General features: G+C 46.7%; 1 protein-coding gene across 5 annotated transcripts in view; it reads right to left on the reverse strand.

Moving 5' to 3' along the window:
• Positions 1-18775, reverse strand: part of CRYBG3 (crystallin beta-gamma domain containing 3) — an 85916-nt gene continuing 67141 nt past the window's right edge. For 3 of the 5 annotated variants that reach the window (XM_014273463.3, XM_074531335.1, XM_074531339.1), the window contains 5 exons: positions 12744-12883; positions 9415-9538; positions 8027-8185; positions 7603-7762; positions 5445-7090 (listed from right to left, as the gene is read on the reverse strand). In XM_014273463.3, coding sequence (XP_014128938.2) covers positions 7002-7090; positions 7603-7762; positions 8027-8185; positions 9415-9538; positions 12744-12883 — 672 coding nt within the window. In that variant the 3' untranslated portion in view covers positions 5445-7001. Of the gene's footprint in view, positions 226-595; positions 719-5444; positions 7091-7602; positions 7763-8026; positions 8186-9414; positions 9539-12743; positions 12884-18775 lie in introns of those variants that run through there. The other 2 variants (XR_012577665.1, XR_012577667.1) reach the window with 2 other exon arrangements.

An 18775-nucleotide genomic window follows, 5' to 3' on the forward strand; every position in this document is an offset into this window, starting at 1 on the left:
TGCAGAATGTAAAAAACTTTAAAAAGCCAGAAACTCTTTTAAGATATAGACAGTGTGCAGCTGCAGAGAGTCTTGGGATTCAGGAGAAAAATGCCCAAGTTTTCAGTCTGTAGCATCTTCCACTCTGTGGTCCCTGGCAGCAAACGTGGCTTCAGCCTCAGGAAGGCACAGGGAGTCAGGGATGTCACCGATCCTGGTGCCACCTCAGCCTTTCAGCAGCACAGTCTGCAGGGAGAGAGAACAAACGGGTCAGAATGGACGGCCTAATTCCAGAAAATCATCCCAATCCATACAGCACTGGGCAGAGCTGTAAGAACTTCCCAAAGGTTCATTTCCCTGAGGACTGAGGGCCCCAAGCTAAAGGCACAGGCTGGGCCTGCCATGGACAGACTACAGGAAGCACAGAAGGAAAAGCGACTGGGCCAATTCCATCCAACATTCCAAAATCAGGCTCCTCACCCGCAGTACAGAAAACCCCTCTGGGGCGGAGCAGCCAAAAAAGCCACCTCTGCACTTCCCAGAGATATAACAGGAGAGCCCTCAGTGCAATGCCTGTGAGTGCAGTGGGGCTGGCACACAAACATTCTGTGCTTACCTTTCAATGGAGTCAATAGTGAAACAGAACAAATCTCTCTTGTAGTCCAGGCTCCTTGAGGTGCACCTGTAGATGCTGCCGAGGGTCTTTGAGCAGCCAGAGCAGAATAAGGTTTCTACTAAGCTGTAATGGAGAAATAACATTGATTTAAAAAAAAATAAAATAAAAGGAAGCACCTCACCCCATCCCTTTCCTTAAAAAAACCCCAAAAAACCCCAAAACAAAACGCCAAACAATCATGCATTATCATTTCTTGAGGCATTCATTCTTGCTTTACACAGTGTAAATTATGAGCACTCATCTTTCAGCCTGAATTTGCAGCAGCTCCTCAGGCTGACTGACCTCAGCAAGCCCTGATCAGAATCACTACAGATCAGAATCACTACAGATCAGAATCACTACAGATCAGGATCACGACATTGTGGTAGGGACCTCAAAGCCCATCCCATCGCAGCCCTGCCATGGCAGGGACACTCCCACTGTCCCAGCTGCTCCCAGCCCCAGTGTCCAGCCTGGCCTTGGGCACTGCCAGGGATCCAGGGCAGCCACAGCTGTGCCAGGGCCTGCCCACCCTCACAGGGAAAACTTCTTCTGATACTGAATCCAAACCTGCCTTCCTTCATGCTGAGGCCATTCCCCTTGTCCAGCCCTGCCTGTCCCTGTGAGGAATCCCTGTCCCTCAGCCGACACAGCACACCGCACACAAATGAGAGTTCCAGGCCCACACCGGCACTGCGGGCCCTGCACCGGGGCTGTCCCGGGATCCCCGCCCGCCCCGGGGCTGAGTGAGCAGCAAAGGCTGGGTGTGCGCTGTGAGGCACAGGACAGGCTGTGCTGTCCGTGTGAGGCACAGGGACAGGCTCTGGTGTCCGTGTGAGGCACAGGACAGGCCCTGGTGTCCCTGTGAGGCACAGGACAGGCTCTGGTGTCCCTGTGAGGCACAGGACAGGCTGTGCTGTCCGTGTGAGGCACAGGGACAGGCTCTGGTGTCCGTGTGAGGCACAGGGACAGGCTGTGGTGTCCGTGTGAGGCACAGGACAGGCTCTGGTGTCCCTGTGAGGCACAGGACAGGCTGTGCTGTATGGCACAGGGACCATTTTTGTGTACCCTGTAAGAGATAATGTGTCACCAAAGCCTGGCCTGACACACAAAGGGTGTCCAGGCCTGCCTGCAGCTGGAGCTGACAGCTGAGGGCACAGCTCTGTCACCCACAGCCCTGGGCTGCTGAAACCTCTTGGACACAATAAACTGCATTTTGGAGAGCTGCCTGGGGTCCTGCATCCCTCATTTCGGCTCTTAGAGCACTCAGCAGTGAGGTTTGCCAAAACCCTTCCTGCCTGTCCCTCAGTGCCCGCTCTGGACATGCACGTGCTCCTTTCTGTGCCTGCCCCTGGCCCCCATGTCCCCTCTCTGTGTCCTGGGTGCCTCAGGTGCCCCGTGCACCTCCAGGTGCCAGCAGCACCCAGGGGAGCTGGCCCCAAACTGGGGGCACCAAACTGGGCCAGGCACCCCAAGCCCCTCCGGCCACGAGCTGGAGCTGGGCAGGGCCAGGGTCCCAGACAATTCCCCACCTGTCAGGAAATGCCACAGCTTTGTCCCAGAAAGGAGAGAGTCCTGCAGCTTTGGTCCAGTAAAGGGAGAGGCACTGGGGAACGTGCCCAAGGGGGTTTTTCCTTCCCCATTTCTTTCCTTCCCTCTCTCTCCTGTTTTGTTTTTCTCTCATTCTCTGTCCTGTTTTTTTCTCTTTCTCTCTCTCCCTCCCTCTCTGTCCCTTCCTCTCTCCCTCTTCTATTTTTTTCTTTCTGTCTCCCCCATTTTTTCCTCTCTTTCCCATTTGATTCTCTTTCCCTCTCTCCCTCCATCTCCCTCAGTTTTTTCTCTTTCCCTCCCTCCCTCTCTCTTCTCTCCTATTTTATTCTCTCTTTCTCTATCTCTCTTCCCCTTCCTGTTTTTTTCTCTCTCTCCCTCCCATCCTCTCCCTCTCTCTTTTTTTCCTTTCTCTCCCTCCTTCCCTCATTTTTTTTCTCTCTTTTTCTCATCTCCCTCATTGTCTCCCTCTCTTTCTCTCCCGTTTTTTTCCTCTCTCTCTCTCTCTCTCTCTCTCTCTCTCTCTCTCTCCCCTGGGTTTTCCTCTCTTTCTCTCTCTCTCCCATTTTTTTTTTCTCTCTCTTGTTCTCTCTTTTTCTTCCTTGCTTTCTCTCTCTCTCTCCTCTCCCTTGCTCTCAGTACTGCAGCCTCCTTTAATCCCAAACTCCCAAACCACCTGCCCCATTTCCCCCCTGACTCCTCTCAGGTGCCCTGAATTACCAGAGGTGATGAGCCCAGCAGCCCCAGGGACTGGCAGGGCAATGCTTTTCCAGCCTGAATGATTCTGGGGTTCCAAGAGGATCCTGGGGAGCAGAGGCACGGTGCAGATGCCCAGATGTGAGTGCTGCTGCCCCAGGAGGGCTCCAGCAGCCTTCACTGCACTCCCCAGCTTTGTGTGCGTCTCTTGAACAGCCAAGTGCAGGGATGGGCCTGCACCCATCAGGAAATGGAGTTTGTGGAACAAGGGATGTGTGCAGGGCCATGGAGCGCTGCCTGTGCAGTGTCAGGCCTGGCACCCATCAGGAGATGGAGTTTGTACACCAAGGGATGTGTGCAGGGCCATGAAGCACTGCCTGCCCAGCCCTGCATCAGGCATTTCCTCTGCTGGGCTCCCCACAGCCAGCAGGGCCTGTGTGTCACCCCAAACCCGTTTGCACGTTTGGGAACCCTCCCCTGGCAGCAGGAAGCACTCAGGGATCCCATGGCAAACTGGCTGAGCTCTGTGCCCCACTGCCTTCACGTGGCACTGCGGGCCAGTGCCATTCACACACACAGAGCCAGAACATCCCTGCAGCCCTGGGATGGCACAGAGCCACAGGGATGGCAGGGCTGGCACAGAAATGCTCTGGCTGTTCCCGTGCACTCCCGAGGAGGGTGAAGGTCAGGGGTTACTGCAGCCCCTGCAAAGGTCCTGGCTGTCACCAGCTGATCTTTAAGGTCACAAGTGTCAGCCCCAGTTGGAGTTACCCTGGGGCAGCTGCCAGGAGCCCTGGGGGTGTTTGGCTGCTTGTGAGGACAGAGCCCTGCAGCCCTGGAGATGTTTGTGAGGGGATGGACAATGCCCTGCAGCCCTGGAGATGTTTGGTTGGGGTAGACCTGGAATTCAGGGGCATTCCTGATATCCTCATGCTCCTCCCAGAGTTCATTTCTGTTGGAACACATTGGCAATGTGTCCATCACACTCCACCTCTAGGAAAGATAGGAAAATTGTGAGGAAAGATGGAAATGTTTAGCTTTCAAAGGTTAAATGTGGTGCATGAAGCTGGAAAGCTCACCTTTGAAGGAATGTGAATATAATCCCCCCACCCCCTCAGCTTTGTTATGGGTTTTCTTTTGTTGTATTTAGGGTCTGGAGATGCCCAGCAGGGATCAGGGTTTAGTGCTCTGGGCACAGACAGAGCAAAAAGGCAACATTGCTTGCTGTGTGAAATGCCAGCCAGAGGTGCTGGAAATCAGCTATAAATCCAGGGAACCCAGACAGGGAAAGCAGCTTGGCACAGCACAATTAAGCTTCCCTAACATGTCCTAGACATAAAATCCCTTAGAGGTGGGGGGTGCAGAATGAAGTTTTGTGCCTCTGAAACAATTCTATTGCTGCTTGCTTAGGGTGGATGTGAAACATTAGAACCATTAAAACATTGGTGGGTGCAGGTTTTCCCAGTGAAAGCAGTGACTGGAGGAGCCAGACCTTTTCCAGGGTGGGCAGGGATCAGGTTCAGGTACTTTGTACCATTCTCCCACAGGTGACTTGCCCAGCCTGTGACAATGACATCAGGTGTAGGGGGATAGGGATGGCAGCGGGATCCAGCTCTGTTTTGGTGGTGGCTGGATTTTGAAAGGCTGAAATGTAGAGCTGAGCTCCAAACTGCAGGCAGAGCATGTTCAGAACTGGCTGTAAATGAGAGCAGGTTCCTAATTCCCTGTAGGGTCACAGGGATGCCACGTGCTGGCATTGCTCAGCACCTCAGCAAATTTCCAACGCAAAAGGCTTTAATCCAAAATTTTAGACCAGAAGTTAAAAGTGAAAATAAAAAAAGTAAAAAATAAAAAAAAAAAATAGAGGAGAATGCAGTCTGGGGAATGCTGATATACATCACATTCCACACCCAAAGCCACGAGAGAAACAGCCCTGAGCAGTTTCTTCTTGTTTTGGAGCTGCTCTGTCCTTTTAAGCTGAAATCCACTGACATTTTGAAACCCCGAAGTTTGGGCTTAGTGTCTGAGAGTTGGGGGCAAAAGTGGCCAACTTAACCAAGTGAAAAAAACATGTTGATAATGACAATGTGAATTTTGATGCTCTAACTTGTTTTTTTTTCATTTGTAAAGTTCATCAGCAGGAAAATCTGTCTGATTGCCCTGACAGAACAAAAGCTTCCTGGTAAAAGCTGCATGTGCTGTTCCCACAGGAAACTTTGCCCAAGAAAACCCCTTTTCCCTCAGATGCTGCCATCCCTGGAATAAACAAAGAATGATATTTATCCTCTACCTCCCCCAGCACCAATTTCAAGTGAAAGTAACCCAAAAGCCTGTAGCTGGAATCTATATCTGTATCTTCAAGAAAGTTGAACATTCTTCAGTATTCTCTTGAGTGAGTTTTGATGAGTGTGGTGCAGTTACTTTAATACTTCATTGATTTTTAATATGCAACCTCACGCAACAGCCACATACACAATATATATACTTATCCCCCTTTTTTGGCCATTGGAAAAGAAATATTTTACAGGAATGTGCTCAACATCTGCTGAAAACTACTATTTAGTTTGTTTAAAAATAATCCAACCAGCAAAATGTTTCTCCTGAAAAGTTTTATACAGTTAAAATATACATGCTTTAGCAATTTACATTCAAGGTCTCTTAAGTACAAAAGCCTGCTTTACTTTGTTATGTAACACTGAGACACCAAGTATGATTTAGTCATTCTTCACTTAAAAAACTACAACTTTTTACACAGGCTTTTAAAATTTCATATGGAAAGTCACATGCAGAACACTTGATGTACTGACTTGTATGGAAAAAAGCTTAACAAGTGCTTCAGTTGAAAAAATATATACATACATTTGAGGATCTTACTCAAACAACAGATTTATGATAATTTTAGAATGTAAAATAGTAAGTGCAAGTAGGTTTTTCTTTTTTAAATAGTACTATATAGAACTCCATTTCATACAAAAATAGACATCTATATCTTTTATTTCTATGGCAAACTTAGTTATGTCTTTGTTTGGGGATGATCCTGTTTGAGTGCCCAGCTGGCATAGCTTTTGGAATCTCAAATATCTGTCTTCAGCTAACCTGAACTCTTTAAATAGTCCTAGAAATACATACCCTGAATGTACAAATGCTGGAAAAAAATATATTTTCAATGAAGATTAATTTAGTGCTGCTGAAGCTGGGGAGCTGAGGGACTTCTCTTCCCCATCAGGAGTTCACAGCCTTCCAAGGGGCTGTGGCTGAGCCAGGGAAAAACTTGTCAAGCACCACCTGCAGTCAGTGAGGTCTGGCTGTGCTGGAGCAATGGCTGTGGTTGCATAGTGTGGAGATTGAGGAGAGCCCTGGCACTCCAAGCTCTGCCCATCAGTTGTCCTTGGTGCCACCACGGTGCCCCTGATGTCCCCAAGCCGCTCTGGGAGCGTGCAGCCAGCCCTGGAGTGCAGCTGCTGGCACCTTTGGCAATACATGCCAAGGTGAGCTGGTTTTGATGCTGTTAAAAGAGAAGACAAAGGCTTACCAGTGTCACTTAGGGGGTGAAAGGCCCCTGTATTGCCTCACCTCACATGCTGAGCTGGAATTCCAGTTCAAATGAACTTTTTGAACAAAACAAATTGCATTTTGATGAGAGGCGTGATTCAGGATCGCTTGGAGCCTTAACAGTTTCACTTGGGACACAAAAGCCCAACTCAAGTTCCTTGAAGCTCACCAGTGCATTCACTGCTCAGTGAGCTTCCAGCAGGGTGAGAGGAAGGCAAAGACAGCATTTCTGAAGAGCCCTTCCCCTCTTATCTCCTGCACTTCCCATGCTGCAGAACCTCTGCCTGCTCTTTTGCATTGACCTTTCATACTTCAGAGGAAGAGGAATGGTGACTTTCACAGGAGCAGCCCCTGCAGAATCAGCTTTCCTGCAGAGAGACATTGGATCAACCTCCCATCTTCCAGATTCGTGCAAAATTCAGTCTTTTAGGAGCCGGTGCTTGGCACGAAGGAAAACAGAGAGGAGTTGCTGCTTGTGGTTCCAGTGGTGTGTGACTTCAGTAGTTGGGTTCTTTTTTCCCCTCTACTTGTTGGTAGCCCACAAAAAGTCCATCTGTGGGGTGGATTTTACTCACAATATTTCAATATCCCATTTCTGTGAAGGTCTGTTTTCTATTGGCTGATTCATAATGATGTGATTCTTGTCATAGTAATTTCCTCCTTAAAAACAAAAAAAAAAGTCATGAAGGAAAAGCTTTTGAAAGAAATACTCATAAAAATGATAACACAAGCTTTGAGAAGTGTGTCTGAGTTGGAAAATCAGCTGAAAAATAGGAATTCCGTGAGGTAAGGGGCTGGTTTCTGCAACTGAGCAATGACAATTTTAACAAGCCTTCTTTTTTCAACTCCTTTTCCCTTTCTGAGCTGTTTTGTGGTTGATTTTCCTTCACCACTTTGTCTTCTGTAACTTGCACTCCTTGCCATCTGCACTACTTAACTCCCCAAAGCACAACAGTTCATCTGATCAAAATAAACCTCTGGAATCCAAAGAGAAAGGTTCCTCCCTGCCCTGCTGTTTCTTGTCCCACTGTCAAGCAACTGGGCAGGAAATGTAGGATTCAGTTTCTGACCTTAAGTACAAAGGGGAAAAAAAAAGCTGGCCTATGGAAGTTAGCCTTAAACAAAAAACACACTTAAAACCTGTGAGCTTGAGAGCTTTTGTTTTTAAATACCTTTAATATCAAGCACCAGTTGCTCACTGAGGTATGAACTGATGGTTCCATCCTCGTTGAGTCTCCACTTTTGCCTGTCCCTCCCATGCTCTGTCCAGAGGGCGACTTTGGCTCCAGGCAGGTCTCTGCCCCCAATGACATCCAGACAGGTATTGTTGGCCTAAGAAACAAGGAGAGCAGTGAGATCCAGGCCACAGAGCCTCACTTTTGTGCCCGACTTCTCTCAGGCACGGAGCATATGGCAGCACATCATGGGAAGCAAGCCAAGCACAGATTATTCAACACCCGAGCAGCTGCTCGATCAAAGGCGGCGGTGATCTCTGTCACTTCATTTTTGTAATGTTAAACCATCAGCTTTTTTTAAAATATTAACAGCACAGCATGGAGAAGGGCAGCATTAGCAGAGAAGCAGTGTGAAGCTCACCTTGGACTTGAGGAGGCCGCGGCAGTAGAGCCAGAGCTGGGCGTCGCTGCGGCCGCGCGGGGCCGCGCACACCGAGGCCGCCCGCACGTCCGCCAGGCTCCCAGCCACGCTCAGGTACTTGCCCTGCGCCCTGTTCCTCACCCTCAGGTACACTGCTGGCTGCAGGGGTGAGGGAAGAGATTCACACACAGGGATCAAGCAAACTGATGTGAGAGGTGCTCCCCTGCACCATCCTCCCTCCATCTATGTTCAGGCTTTGTTCTCAGCTGAGGACGTTCAGTAATTTTTTGGTTGGAAACCAACGTGCATGTGAAGCACAGTAAGTGGTTTTTCACATGCAGATGGGCAGCTATAAACAGCAATGGCAGATAGGTCTTTTCTCAAAGAATGTAATTATGGCTATAGAACTAATTCCTGTGATCTGCAAATATGCCCAGTTCAGCACATTTCACTCGTTCCAAGGGCAGTAAAGGGGCTGTACTCCACAAGCTTTTAATTCTTGGGACACAAAACTTGCTGAGTTACATATCCAGCAACTTCAACCCTCACTGACTGGAATATATGGCAGAGAAATGCACCACTGTTTTTGGACATACATAGAAAACAGGGCACTGACCTGGTATCCCTGTTTATTGGTTTACTCCAAAAATAAAGAGGATTTTGCAGGGCTACTGCAGGGTTTGAGCTTTTGCTCTGTTATTCATTGATTTCAGTGCAAATCAAGAGCAGGGAGTTACAAAGAGCAGCTCTGTTGGAACCCCAACTCCAGTACAGCTTTTTTTCTGGGAGCTTTACATCTCCTTTTTTTTTCCATATTAAAACAAACCCTGAGCTATAGGCAATAAAGCCTCTCTGCCACCAAGCAGCCATAAACAAAACCTGTATCAGTACAATGTTCAGTTACTTTTTGTGGTTTAGAGACCTGAATCTTTGAATGAGACTGAAATTGGAATTACCTAGGGTGAGACAGAGAGGAGAAACCTGATGGGAACTGCATGAGCTTTGCCTCTTTTGGAAATCCAGGCTACAGCACAATAAAATTTGCTCTTGTTTCCATTTATGTTAATTATGAAACAAGCCAGTGTGGAATTGGTTTCCTCATTATATTGTTATATGGCAAAAATGTAAAAATAGAGCATCCACAGAACATGCAATTCAGAAAAGCAACACTTGGCACCAAGAAACTGGAAATTACTTCCCTTTAGGAACCTAACACAGATTCAATAACTGCTACAAGAGGCATTTTCTGCTTCAGCAATCTCCAGTGGGCCCTTCTGGCTGTCACCATTAGGCCTGATTTAAGGAGTACAACACAGCCCAATGTGCTGAGACCTGTGCACAAAGCCCTGTCCATAAAAACCCCTTTTCCTCCCTCAGTCTTACAGTACCTGCTTCACAGGACGAAGGGAGCCAATCACTTTCCAGCCACTGTGTTCACTCCAGTTTGAAATCTCCCTGGGCTCCAGCAGAATCTGCTTGCCTAAAAAATTGCATCCCTCGTAGGCAATCCACCTGGATACACAAAACAGAACATGAAAGGGCACTTGTTATCCACAGCCAAGCTAAACCATGCTCTTGGAAGCCCCCAAAGCTCTCCACAGTGATGCCTCTCTTTGTGTGCTGCAAAATGCCATCCATTTCACTGGGATAACTGCCTTCTGTTGAAATTCAGACCTGTTTTCTGTCTGCCTAAAATTTATAAACTACACTTCCCATCTCCCCTTTCCCCCTCCATTTTTTCCCCCCCACAAAAAGGAGAACCTCTGCATGAGCCCAGATGGGAATAATGCTGGTTTCAGCCAGGCCTGTGTTAGGAAAGGAGCCACACTTGCAGCTTTGCATTAATTATGAGAGGATCTCATCTCATGTTTTTGTTAGCTTTTCATACAGTTCCATTTGTCTGAAAACACATTACAGGTATTCACTCCAAGCCCCACAGCCTGCTGCAGCAGATTTTCCTGTCATGAACACACCATGGATGTGGCTGAGCCCCGTAACACCCAGTTAAAGCAGTGGCTCATACAGAGCCCTTGTTATCTGGGCATCTGCTCAGTAAATGCTGCTCACAAAGGCAGCCTCAGGAGCACAGATCCCTTCTGTTTGTACCAACAGCACATTGCTGTGTGGACAGTGACTCCTGAACGCCTGACTCATGGACTGCTCTGAGCACAAAGCAAGTGCTGGTTTCCCAGGTTCCCTGCAGTACAGGTCAGCTGCCAGGACTGTGCTCTGAGTCAGTGAGAAACACCCACAGCCTCACAGCACTGCAACTGCCTTTGCCCAGTGCCCACAGCTCAGGGAAACTGAGAGCCAGCCCTGCTCAGGGCTCCATGGAAGCTCAGCTGTGCCAGCTGTGAGCTGCCTGGCAATGAGGTTGGCTCCCTGTTTCTTCAAAGTCCACACCTCCTGACTAACAGGTATTCAGAGCAGCCTGAGCACCCCTGTGTCTTCCTTATACTTTGAACACATTTCTGGCTTTTTTCCCCTTGCAATGGTTTCTGTCAAGTCACTGAGAATTCACTGTTAACATTACTCTTGGAGCATGAACAGTCTCAGGTGGAATGCAGTTTCAAAGGAGACATTTATAGGGAAGAGAGGGGAAAGACTGGCAGAGATCACCATCTGAAGCCAGGCTGGGCTCCTGGCATTCAGTGACACAGACAGAACCCATCTCTGGGTTCTCACACAGGCTGTGCCACCTCTCCCACACCTCTGAGAACCCAGCACCCTTTGCCAAGGCAGATTCCAGGTTTGTGCCTTACTGAGGTGGCCAGTTGGTTCAGGAAGAAGCATTTTACCTAAGCCTGGCAGCAAGATGGCATAGGAGTATTTACATAAATCTTTGCTATTTGCCCAAAGCAGGCTTTGGGACCAGGAGCCAAAAAAAGCCTCTAATCTGCCTTCCTGAACTCTGAATCCCAGAAAAGGCAAACAAACCCTCCAGAACATCCCACAATCACCTGACACCCTCTGCCTTGAGGCTACCTGTGTGCAGTGTGGGATGGGGACAGGCTGTGGAAGTCTCCTGTAAACTGTTAAATACGCTGATATACTTTACTTAGCAGGTGTGGTGTTCTGTGGCTAACAGAGCACATGGGGCAATGAAAATGCCACAGGTAAACCATGGAAAATCAACACTAAAAATCAACACACCAGAAATCTCTTGCACAGTTCAACTCAGCTCAGACTTCCCCCTGAATGATTTTCACTTTGCTTTTAGTGAACCTGTGCAACACAATTTTTCACAATTCAGAACAGATTTTTATGCTTCACCAATTCAGGAAAAAACCCACAAGACAAGCATGAAGTGTGTGAGCTGAAACAAGGATCAGTGCAAGATGAGCTTCCTCAGTAGCTTACAGAGATAAAGAAGATGACCAGAGGGCACTAGAACTGAAACCCAAGTGCACAGGTGAATTTGCACACATGCTTAGAGCAAAAAGCATAATTTTAGCTCTGGATAATTTTTCCATTATGAAAGTTGTGAGAATTTTTACTAATAAAACCCTTTTGAAAAGGGCCCATCCCAAAACGTATTTTCTGTCATACATTTTTTTTTCCCAACTTAGGTTTTGCAAACTTTGATGGGAAAGCCTACCAAAGGCAAAGGGCCAGAGCAAAGGCTGAGTGTAACCCAGCCATGGCAAGGGATGGTGCAGTGCCCATTGGTGCTGAGCTGCTGCTTTGCAAAGAGCACTGACCTGAATTTGGGGAGCCTGCAGAGCTGTGTTACACCATCCTTGGGAAAATCTTTACTCTCTTTCCTAGGAAGCATTGAAAAAATCTCAGAGGAAACCCAGCCTTTCTGCCTGAACCTATCCCAGAGACAGGGAGGCAGCTAACCTGCTTGGACACCCAAAAATGAGCAGAAAGATGCAGGAGGGGCTGGCCTGTTGCCCCCACTCTCCTGTGCTTTCTTGCCACGTGGTCCCAAAGCCATCACCCTTCCTTCAGCCAACTGCTGGGGCAAAGGGATTGAATTTCCAGACAACACACACTGCTGTATTTTTAACAAAGGTTCAGGCTGGAAGTGGCACAAATGGTGGGAACTGCTGTGAACTGGCAAAGCTCTGTGGGGAAGCTCATGTTCACTATTCTCTCAAGAAAATTACAGCCTTGCCCATGTGGAAAAGGTGGGGAAAGGTCAAACATAAACATAGGAAATGTGTGTCCCATTAGGAGAACAGCAGTTCCCAGCCACTCTCAGCTGCAGGATGAGACTCTGTGAGTTATTTGTTGCTGCTGAGGGTGTGGAGGCTGAAAACCTGGCTGAAAGCAGAACACTTGGGAGCTCTTCCAAAAGGTGAGAGACGTGGAAGAGGTCAGAAGGTCACTGCTGCAGATGTAAAATGTTTTCACAGAAGAACCTGGGAAATTCACACTCCTGGACAAGGGTTAAACTAATAACAGAAGCAAACAACTGTTCCAGCTGTCAGATCCACCCTGAGCTCCTCTCAGGAGCTGCTGCTTCTCTGGCAGCCAGTCAGCACATCAAGCTTCCCTGAGCCACTGCAGTAGTTTAAATCACTGCAGTTTATAGCTGGCATTTTACAGCCTGTTAATAAAGGCACTCCACGTTTACACTACCTGCCTTGTAAAGTCTGTGCCTCAGAATAGAAGTTAAGAATGTAAACCATCCTATGAACAAGGCAATAACCATGAGACAATGTTAGCTCCTACAGTGCAAAACTGACAGGGGTATTTCTTCCATACTTACAATCCACTTCTCACCCACACAGACTGGGTGTAAAAATGGAGGTCCTCATTCAGAACAGAGTTGACTGCTTCACTGAAGTGCAGCTCTCTGCCCTTGCAGCATTCCAGGCTGAACAGGCTGATGGAAGGCTCAGCAAAAACCTGGGGCAGGAGGGAGGAGGAAAGAAAAGCACCAAGTTTTACTGGGAATAGTACAATTGCAATTGTTAGATATGATGCACACATTGGCCCACTTCAGCTGAATTTCCTACAATGCTTCTGGGTTAGCTTGTGCTCCCTCAGCAAATGGAACAACAAGGGGAAACCCTACAGCACACAGAGCTGAGACAAACTGCATTTATCAGTGGCACTGTCATCAGTGCACTGCCCCACTGACACAGGCAGGCACAGAGTCACCAAGTGATGCAGAGGCCTCTGTTTGGAAAAACTCATTTTGATCTGATTTGTATCATCAGGGCCTTGATTCCTTTTCAAACATCCACCTTATTTACTTATTGATGGAACGTGCATCTAAAATAGTGAGTCAAATCAAAGTCTACTGTCCACAGACTTAAATTAGCTGTAGTTCACTGCAAACATTTTAAGTAGCTACAAATTGTAAAAGGTCAGAAATGTCAACTAAAAAGTTCTCAATGTTTTTAACAGACATTCCTATTTTTTTCTGTCAATGTTGAAGGAAGAGCATAATAAGTCAATCTTATGATCTCGTGTAGAATTGAAACATTTATCACTTCATGCCCTTTTCTACACTGACAGATTGCCTGTGAAAGCAAATAAAAAGATCAGTTTGCATAAAAATGTGGTGCAGCTATAAGGCCAGCAGAAAAACAGAGGAAGCAGATTTAAATACACAAATTCTGTGCCCTAGTAAAAGAAACAATTGTAAAATGCTTCAGCATTTTTAACCTAAAACCAGAAGCAAAAGGACCTGCAGTTTGCACCTGGAAAGGAAGAGGGAACAGGTCTGACTACCTCAGTGAGCTGCCTCTCCAGGAAAGGCACCTTCTTTCTTTTAGGAGATGTTACCCTGAGATAGCTGGCACAGGCAAAATCTGGGGCTTCTCCTGCAGCAAAGCCATGGCCTCAGGTGAAATAAATGAAACAAAATCTTGAATTGAAGTTGACACAGGCACTGAGCAATTAAGGGAAATTAATTTTCATGTTTGAAGAGGCACATGGAGTGTAGGGAAGTGTCTCTGAAAAGCTCAGGGGTGTGTCAGGACACATGAATGTGCCTGACACTGACTCAGTGCAGTTGGTATGCAGCTGGTTGGTCAGACTCTGCCTTCCTCTGGAACCAGAGCAGGGACAGAGAGCTCACTGAGACATTCTGAACCAGAGCTGGGATCATCCACTCAGAGAGATTTTTAAATCCTACTGTGCTCCCAAAATCTAATGCTACAGACCAGAAAAGGGATCAAAACCTGTAATGTTTTTATTTTGGAATGTCAGCTCTTGCCAAGTGCCTTCTGCTGGATGGGGTGGATGAGATTTCCAGTGGGTGGCTGAAGGCTCACTTTGAAAGCCAGAGCAGCAGGCCTAGGGCAGGCAGCTGCTCCTGGGGTTGCTTTGCTCAGCCAGGCAGAATCACCATACTCCTGTCTGCAAGAGCCCTGGCACTGCCCTTCACCCGAGTGGACACCACAAGCCATGTCCAGGACAGGCCCTGCAATTTTCCCAAGTGCATTGCTGACCATGAGAAACACCATTTGTGGTGCTGGACATTACTGCTCAAAGCTAAATACTGATCCTGCTGTTGCAACACTGAGGATGTTAAGAGACAGGGCTGCTGTACCAGATGGACAAGTCACCTGAGCCAGGATATCCATTTATACACCAGGAACCACAACAGCAAACTGCTGGGGTCAATTGAAGCGATTCCAGCTCTGCTGTGGCTGTGACTGTTTGGACTGAGGGCTCTGAGAGCTCCCTGTCCAGCTGCTCAGAGTCCTGACACGCACCAGAGATGGCTCTGATCCCTCTGTCCCAGGGGATCTCAGCAGAGATGAAGTCCAGAGAGAAACCAGGCTGCTGTGCCAAGCCCTGAGCTCTCCTGTTCCACAGCCATATATAGAGCACTGCACTGATTCCCCACCTTCTGTATTCCCTTCTGGGCCAACAGCTGGCAGCAGTGACTTTGGCCTGGCTTTTTTCTCTGACTTTGTTTTCACAGCTCCATGGAAACTGGGAACAGGGAAAAACAAGGTTTGGGGCTATGCTGTTAGGCTGGGAGGCATCTTGTTCCCAGCCTTTCTTGCAGAATGCTGAGGAACATTTTCACCTGAAAGGTGAGCCAAAGACATCGATATTTGCCCATTGCCATGTCTAGGTCAGCATTACTTTAGCTTCTTTTCACAGTTATTTCAAGGGAAATACCTGAAATGCCATGTTTTGGGAAAAGCTTGCCAACTGTGACAATAACAAAGCATTACAGAATTTCTTGACATGACATTTCTAAACAGTTTTTATGTACAAAGGAACTGGCTGCCTTTGCTTAAACCAGCACCAATAATATTTTAAGAGGTTTTGCTTGTCCTGTTTTTTCATGCAACTATCCAGAGAGAAACTTGAAGGGATTTATTATATTCAAGAGGCCAGTGATTAAGGAAAGCTATATTTACATAGCATTTCAAGATATGAGCAGCCTTGTAAACTGTTAAATACAGTGATATACTTTACTTAGCAGGTGTGGTGTTCTGTGGCTAACAGAGCACATGGGGCAATGAAAATGCCACAGGTAAACCATGGAAAATCAACACTGGAAATCAACACACCAGAAATCTCTTGCACAGTTCAACTCAGCTCAGACTTCCCCCTCAATGATTTTCACTTTGCTTTTAGTGAAGCTGTGCAACACAATTTTTCACAATTCAGAACTTTTATCCTTTGCTGGTTCAGGAAAAATCCCACAAGACAAGCATGAAGTGTGTGAGCTGAAACAAGGATCAGTGCAAGATGAGCTTCCTCAGTAGCGTACAGAGATAAAGAAGATGACCAGAGGGCACTAGAACTGAAACCCAAGTGCACAGGTGAATTTGCACACTTGCTTAGAGCAAAAAAAATAATTTTAGCTCTGGATAATTTTTCCATTATGAAAGTTGTGAGAATTTTTACTAATAAAACCCTTTTGAAAAGGGTCCATCCCAAAACGTATTTTCTGTCATACATTTTTTTTCCCCAACTTATCTTTTGCAAACTTTGATGGGAAAGCCTACCAAAGGCAAAGGGAGAAATGCAAAGGGCCAGAGCAAAGGCTATAAGCTATTATCACGATTGATCAGAGCAAGAATAAAGAATGCCTCAGAAGAAAAGAGAAAAAATCCCCAACCAAAGAAAAAAAGCATTGCACAACCTACAACCTGCATCTCATTTTTGGTTTTAGAAACTAGGAGACTATTCATTTACAGGTTGAAGGTAACACTTTAGAAGGAAAGCTAATTGCCTATTGCAAGCATGCTGGGCATTGTTGTCCATGTAAATCACACCAAATATGACAGGAAGCTTGTCAAAATGACACACCTGAGAAAAGGCAGCACCAGAGCTGAACTCCCCATGGCAAATTATCTATCCCAAAAGATTAACCTCCTCAAGCAGCAAACACTGGACAAATGCCCCAATAAGCAACCATGGCCCTATAAATGGCCCAGCCTGCCTTCATCTGCTCTCTTGCAGCTGGGCAAGGCCCACATTTCCTTTGCATGAATCCACAGCAGTGCAAAAGGCAAGTCCTTGCTGGTGCAGGCACAGAAACCTGCACCTCTGCAGCAGCTCTGAACCTGTGCTAGGCTTTCTCCTGCCTGCAGGAGGGCTGTTAACAACAATGCAACAGCACATTTCATCAGCAAGCTTTGCTGCAAGAGTGCTTTGGGAGTTTTAGATGAAAGGAGATGAGGAGAGGCAAAGGGCATCAGTGTCAGTTGTTCCTTCTTTGTGCCCTCCTGTTACTCCACAGCTTTCCCTAAATGCTCTAAGGATGATGAAATGGTCCAACCTGTATTTGAGCAAAATGGAACAGCAGGAAAAAAGCACAGCTAGATTTGGTTTGAGTATTACACACTTTGGAGAATAAGGTGTCATGGGAGAGAGAAAACTTCATCAGGAACAGAGGAAACTGGTTGCAAAGATGTGCTGAATTCCTCCATGATGCCAGTGCACAATAAATGAGGAAATAACCAAAGTGGAACCATATTAACTTGAATTTCTTGTGAAATGGGAGAGTGTGTGTGCAGAGGGTGTGGGAGCAGCATGCCATACTTAAAAAATGTACTTAAATGCTGACAACTTCACTTTTCACTAGACAACACATAAAACATCCTTCCAAGAGCTAAGAGCTAGAATAAAAATTAGCCAACCTAAAATACTGTCACTGCAGTAAAATCATCTAAGTATCACTACTGTGAGCCTATTTTCTTATCCAAATAATTTTGTGTAGCTCTGAAAGTTGGTTTTTTTTTTTTTCTATTTTAGTTGGACTAACGCAGTGATTTAGAAGGAAGATTTTCATTTTGTTATGCAATTAAGGTCTTAGACAAACAAATTACATTGATGGAGTTTTCAAACTAAAAATCAAAAGTTTTACTTTCTTAAATAGAAAAAAAATTAACTTTTGTTTTCATTTAGTGCAGTTGGTACATCTGTCTCCAAATAGTTTGTTTCCATCAAAGCTGCATTTCTATAGAACAAATGGAATGTTCCCAGCGTGGGACTCCTCCACAGCTCCACTTGCAGCAACTGCATCTCCCTGAAAGGAGAGCAGGAGACAATGCACATCCAGGCCTTGGTGTCAGGGTTAAAAGTTCTCCTTCTCACACAGGAGCTACCAGGGGACACACCTCAGCTCTGAAATGAGGCTGGTATTCAAAGCTGAAGAATGGAAGGGGTTCCCAACACCACAAATGAATTCAATACAGCCACACAACAATTCCACTTGGGAACAGGCTTGCTCCTCTCTGGAACGAGCTCACAGAAATATGCTGTAATACAAGGGGCTCTGTTCCAAGAGCTGTGGACAATGCTCAGAATTAACTGTGGCTGCTCCTGGCTGTGACCTGCTGCGTGCTCTGGGTCACGTCTGTGCCACACCAGGGTCCCCAGCACTGCCCTGGCGGCTCTGGGGACAAACAGGTACAGACCAGTGGCATTTTATGGTATTTAGTGCCCTGGATTTGTGAAATACAAGGGCTGCTATTGGCAAGAGAAGAGCCAAACTAAGAGGTGCAAGAGCAGAGGAAGATGTGTGTGAGCTCCCCACACACAGCCTGCCAAGCAAACTTCTTCCAGGGCCTGGCCCTTGGGAAACAAGGGCTGCCAGCACTCTCCTACCATGCCAAACTTCATATTTACTTCCCTGTGAGATTACAGGCAGGGGGATTGGGATGAGGCCTACTATTATTTGATGTCGAAACTTCACTTGGATTTGGCACAGCAGAGTCCAAAAGCCTAATCTGAAAAGGAGAACTTCAAGCTAAAACCCAGGCTCTCAGCAGGTGGGATGTCTCTGTATCTGTACAGTCTAGAGAAAAGTCCAGCTCTCAGATTTGGGCTGTACATCCTTCCCACCACACCCATGGGTTTGGTGTTTGCATTTGCTTGGGGTCTGGGGGCTTTTGGGGGGGCTTTTTTTTTCATTGGGTTTTTTTGCTTTTCTTTTTAAAAGCTGTTCACAAATGGTAAAAAGGACTTCATATGTGAAAAATCTGAACTGAGTAACCCCAGAAGTCTAGCTCCATAGAGCTGCATTGAGGGACACACACCACATGAGCTGAGTTTGTGCCCTGTGATCAGGGAAGGAGGAAGAGTTCTGGAGAAACTGGTGGCCAGTGCCAGAGAAGAGGGGACAGAGAAACCACTTGCTTCTCTTTTACCAAGTGTTTTAAGCTCATCTTTGCTCCTGCATAAGAGCACACCAAGATGTGGAAAAGAGGCACAGACATCACATCAAGATTGCAGGTTTGTACATTCTGTGTGCAGGATTACAGTGGGATGTATATAAGGTTGCATCTCTTGTTCTGGAAGGCAAAATGCATTCCTGTC

The sequence above is a fragment of the Zonotrichia albicollis genome, chromosome 2, assembly GCF_047830755.1.
Source record: "Zonotrichia albicollis isolate bZonAlb1 chromosome 2, bZonAlb1.hap1, whole genome shotgun sequence".
Lineage (NCBI taxonomy): Eukaryota > Metazoa > Chordata > Aves > Passeriformes > Passerellidae > Zonotrichia > Zonotrichia albicollis.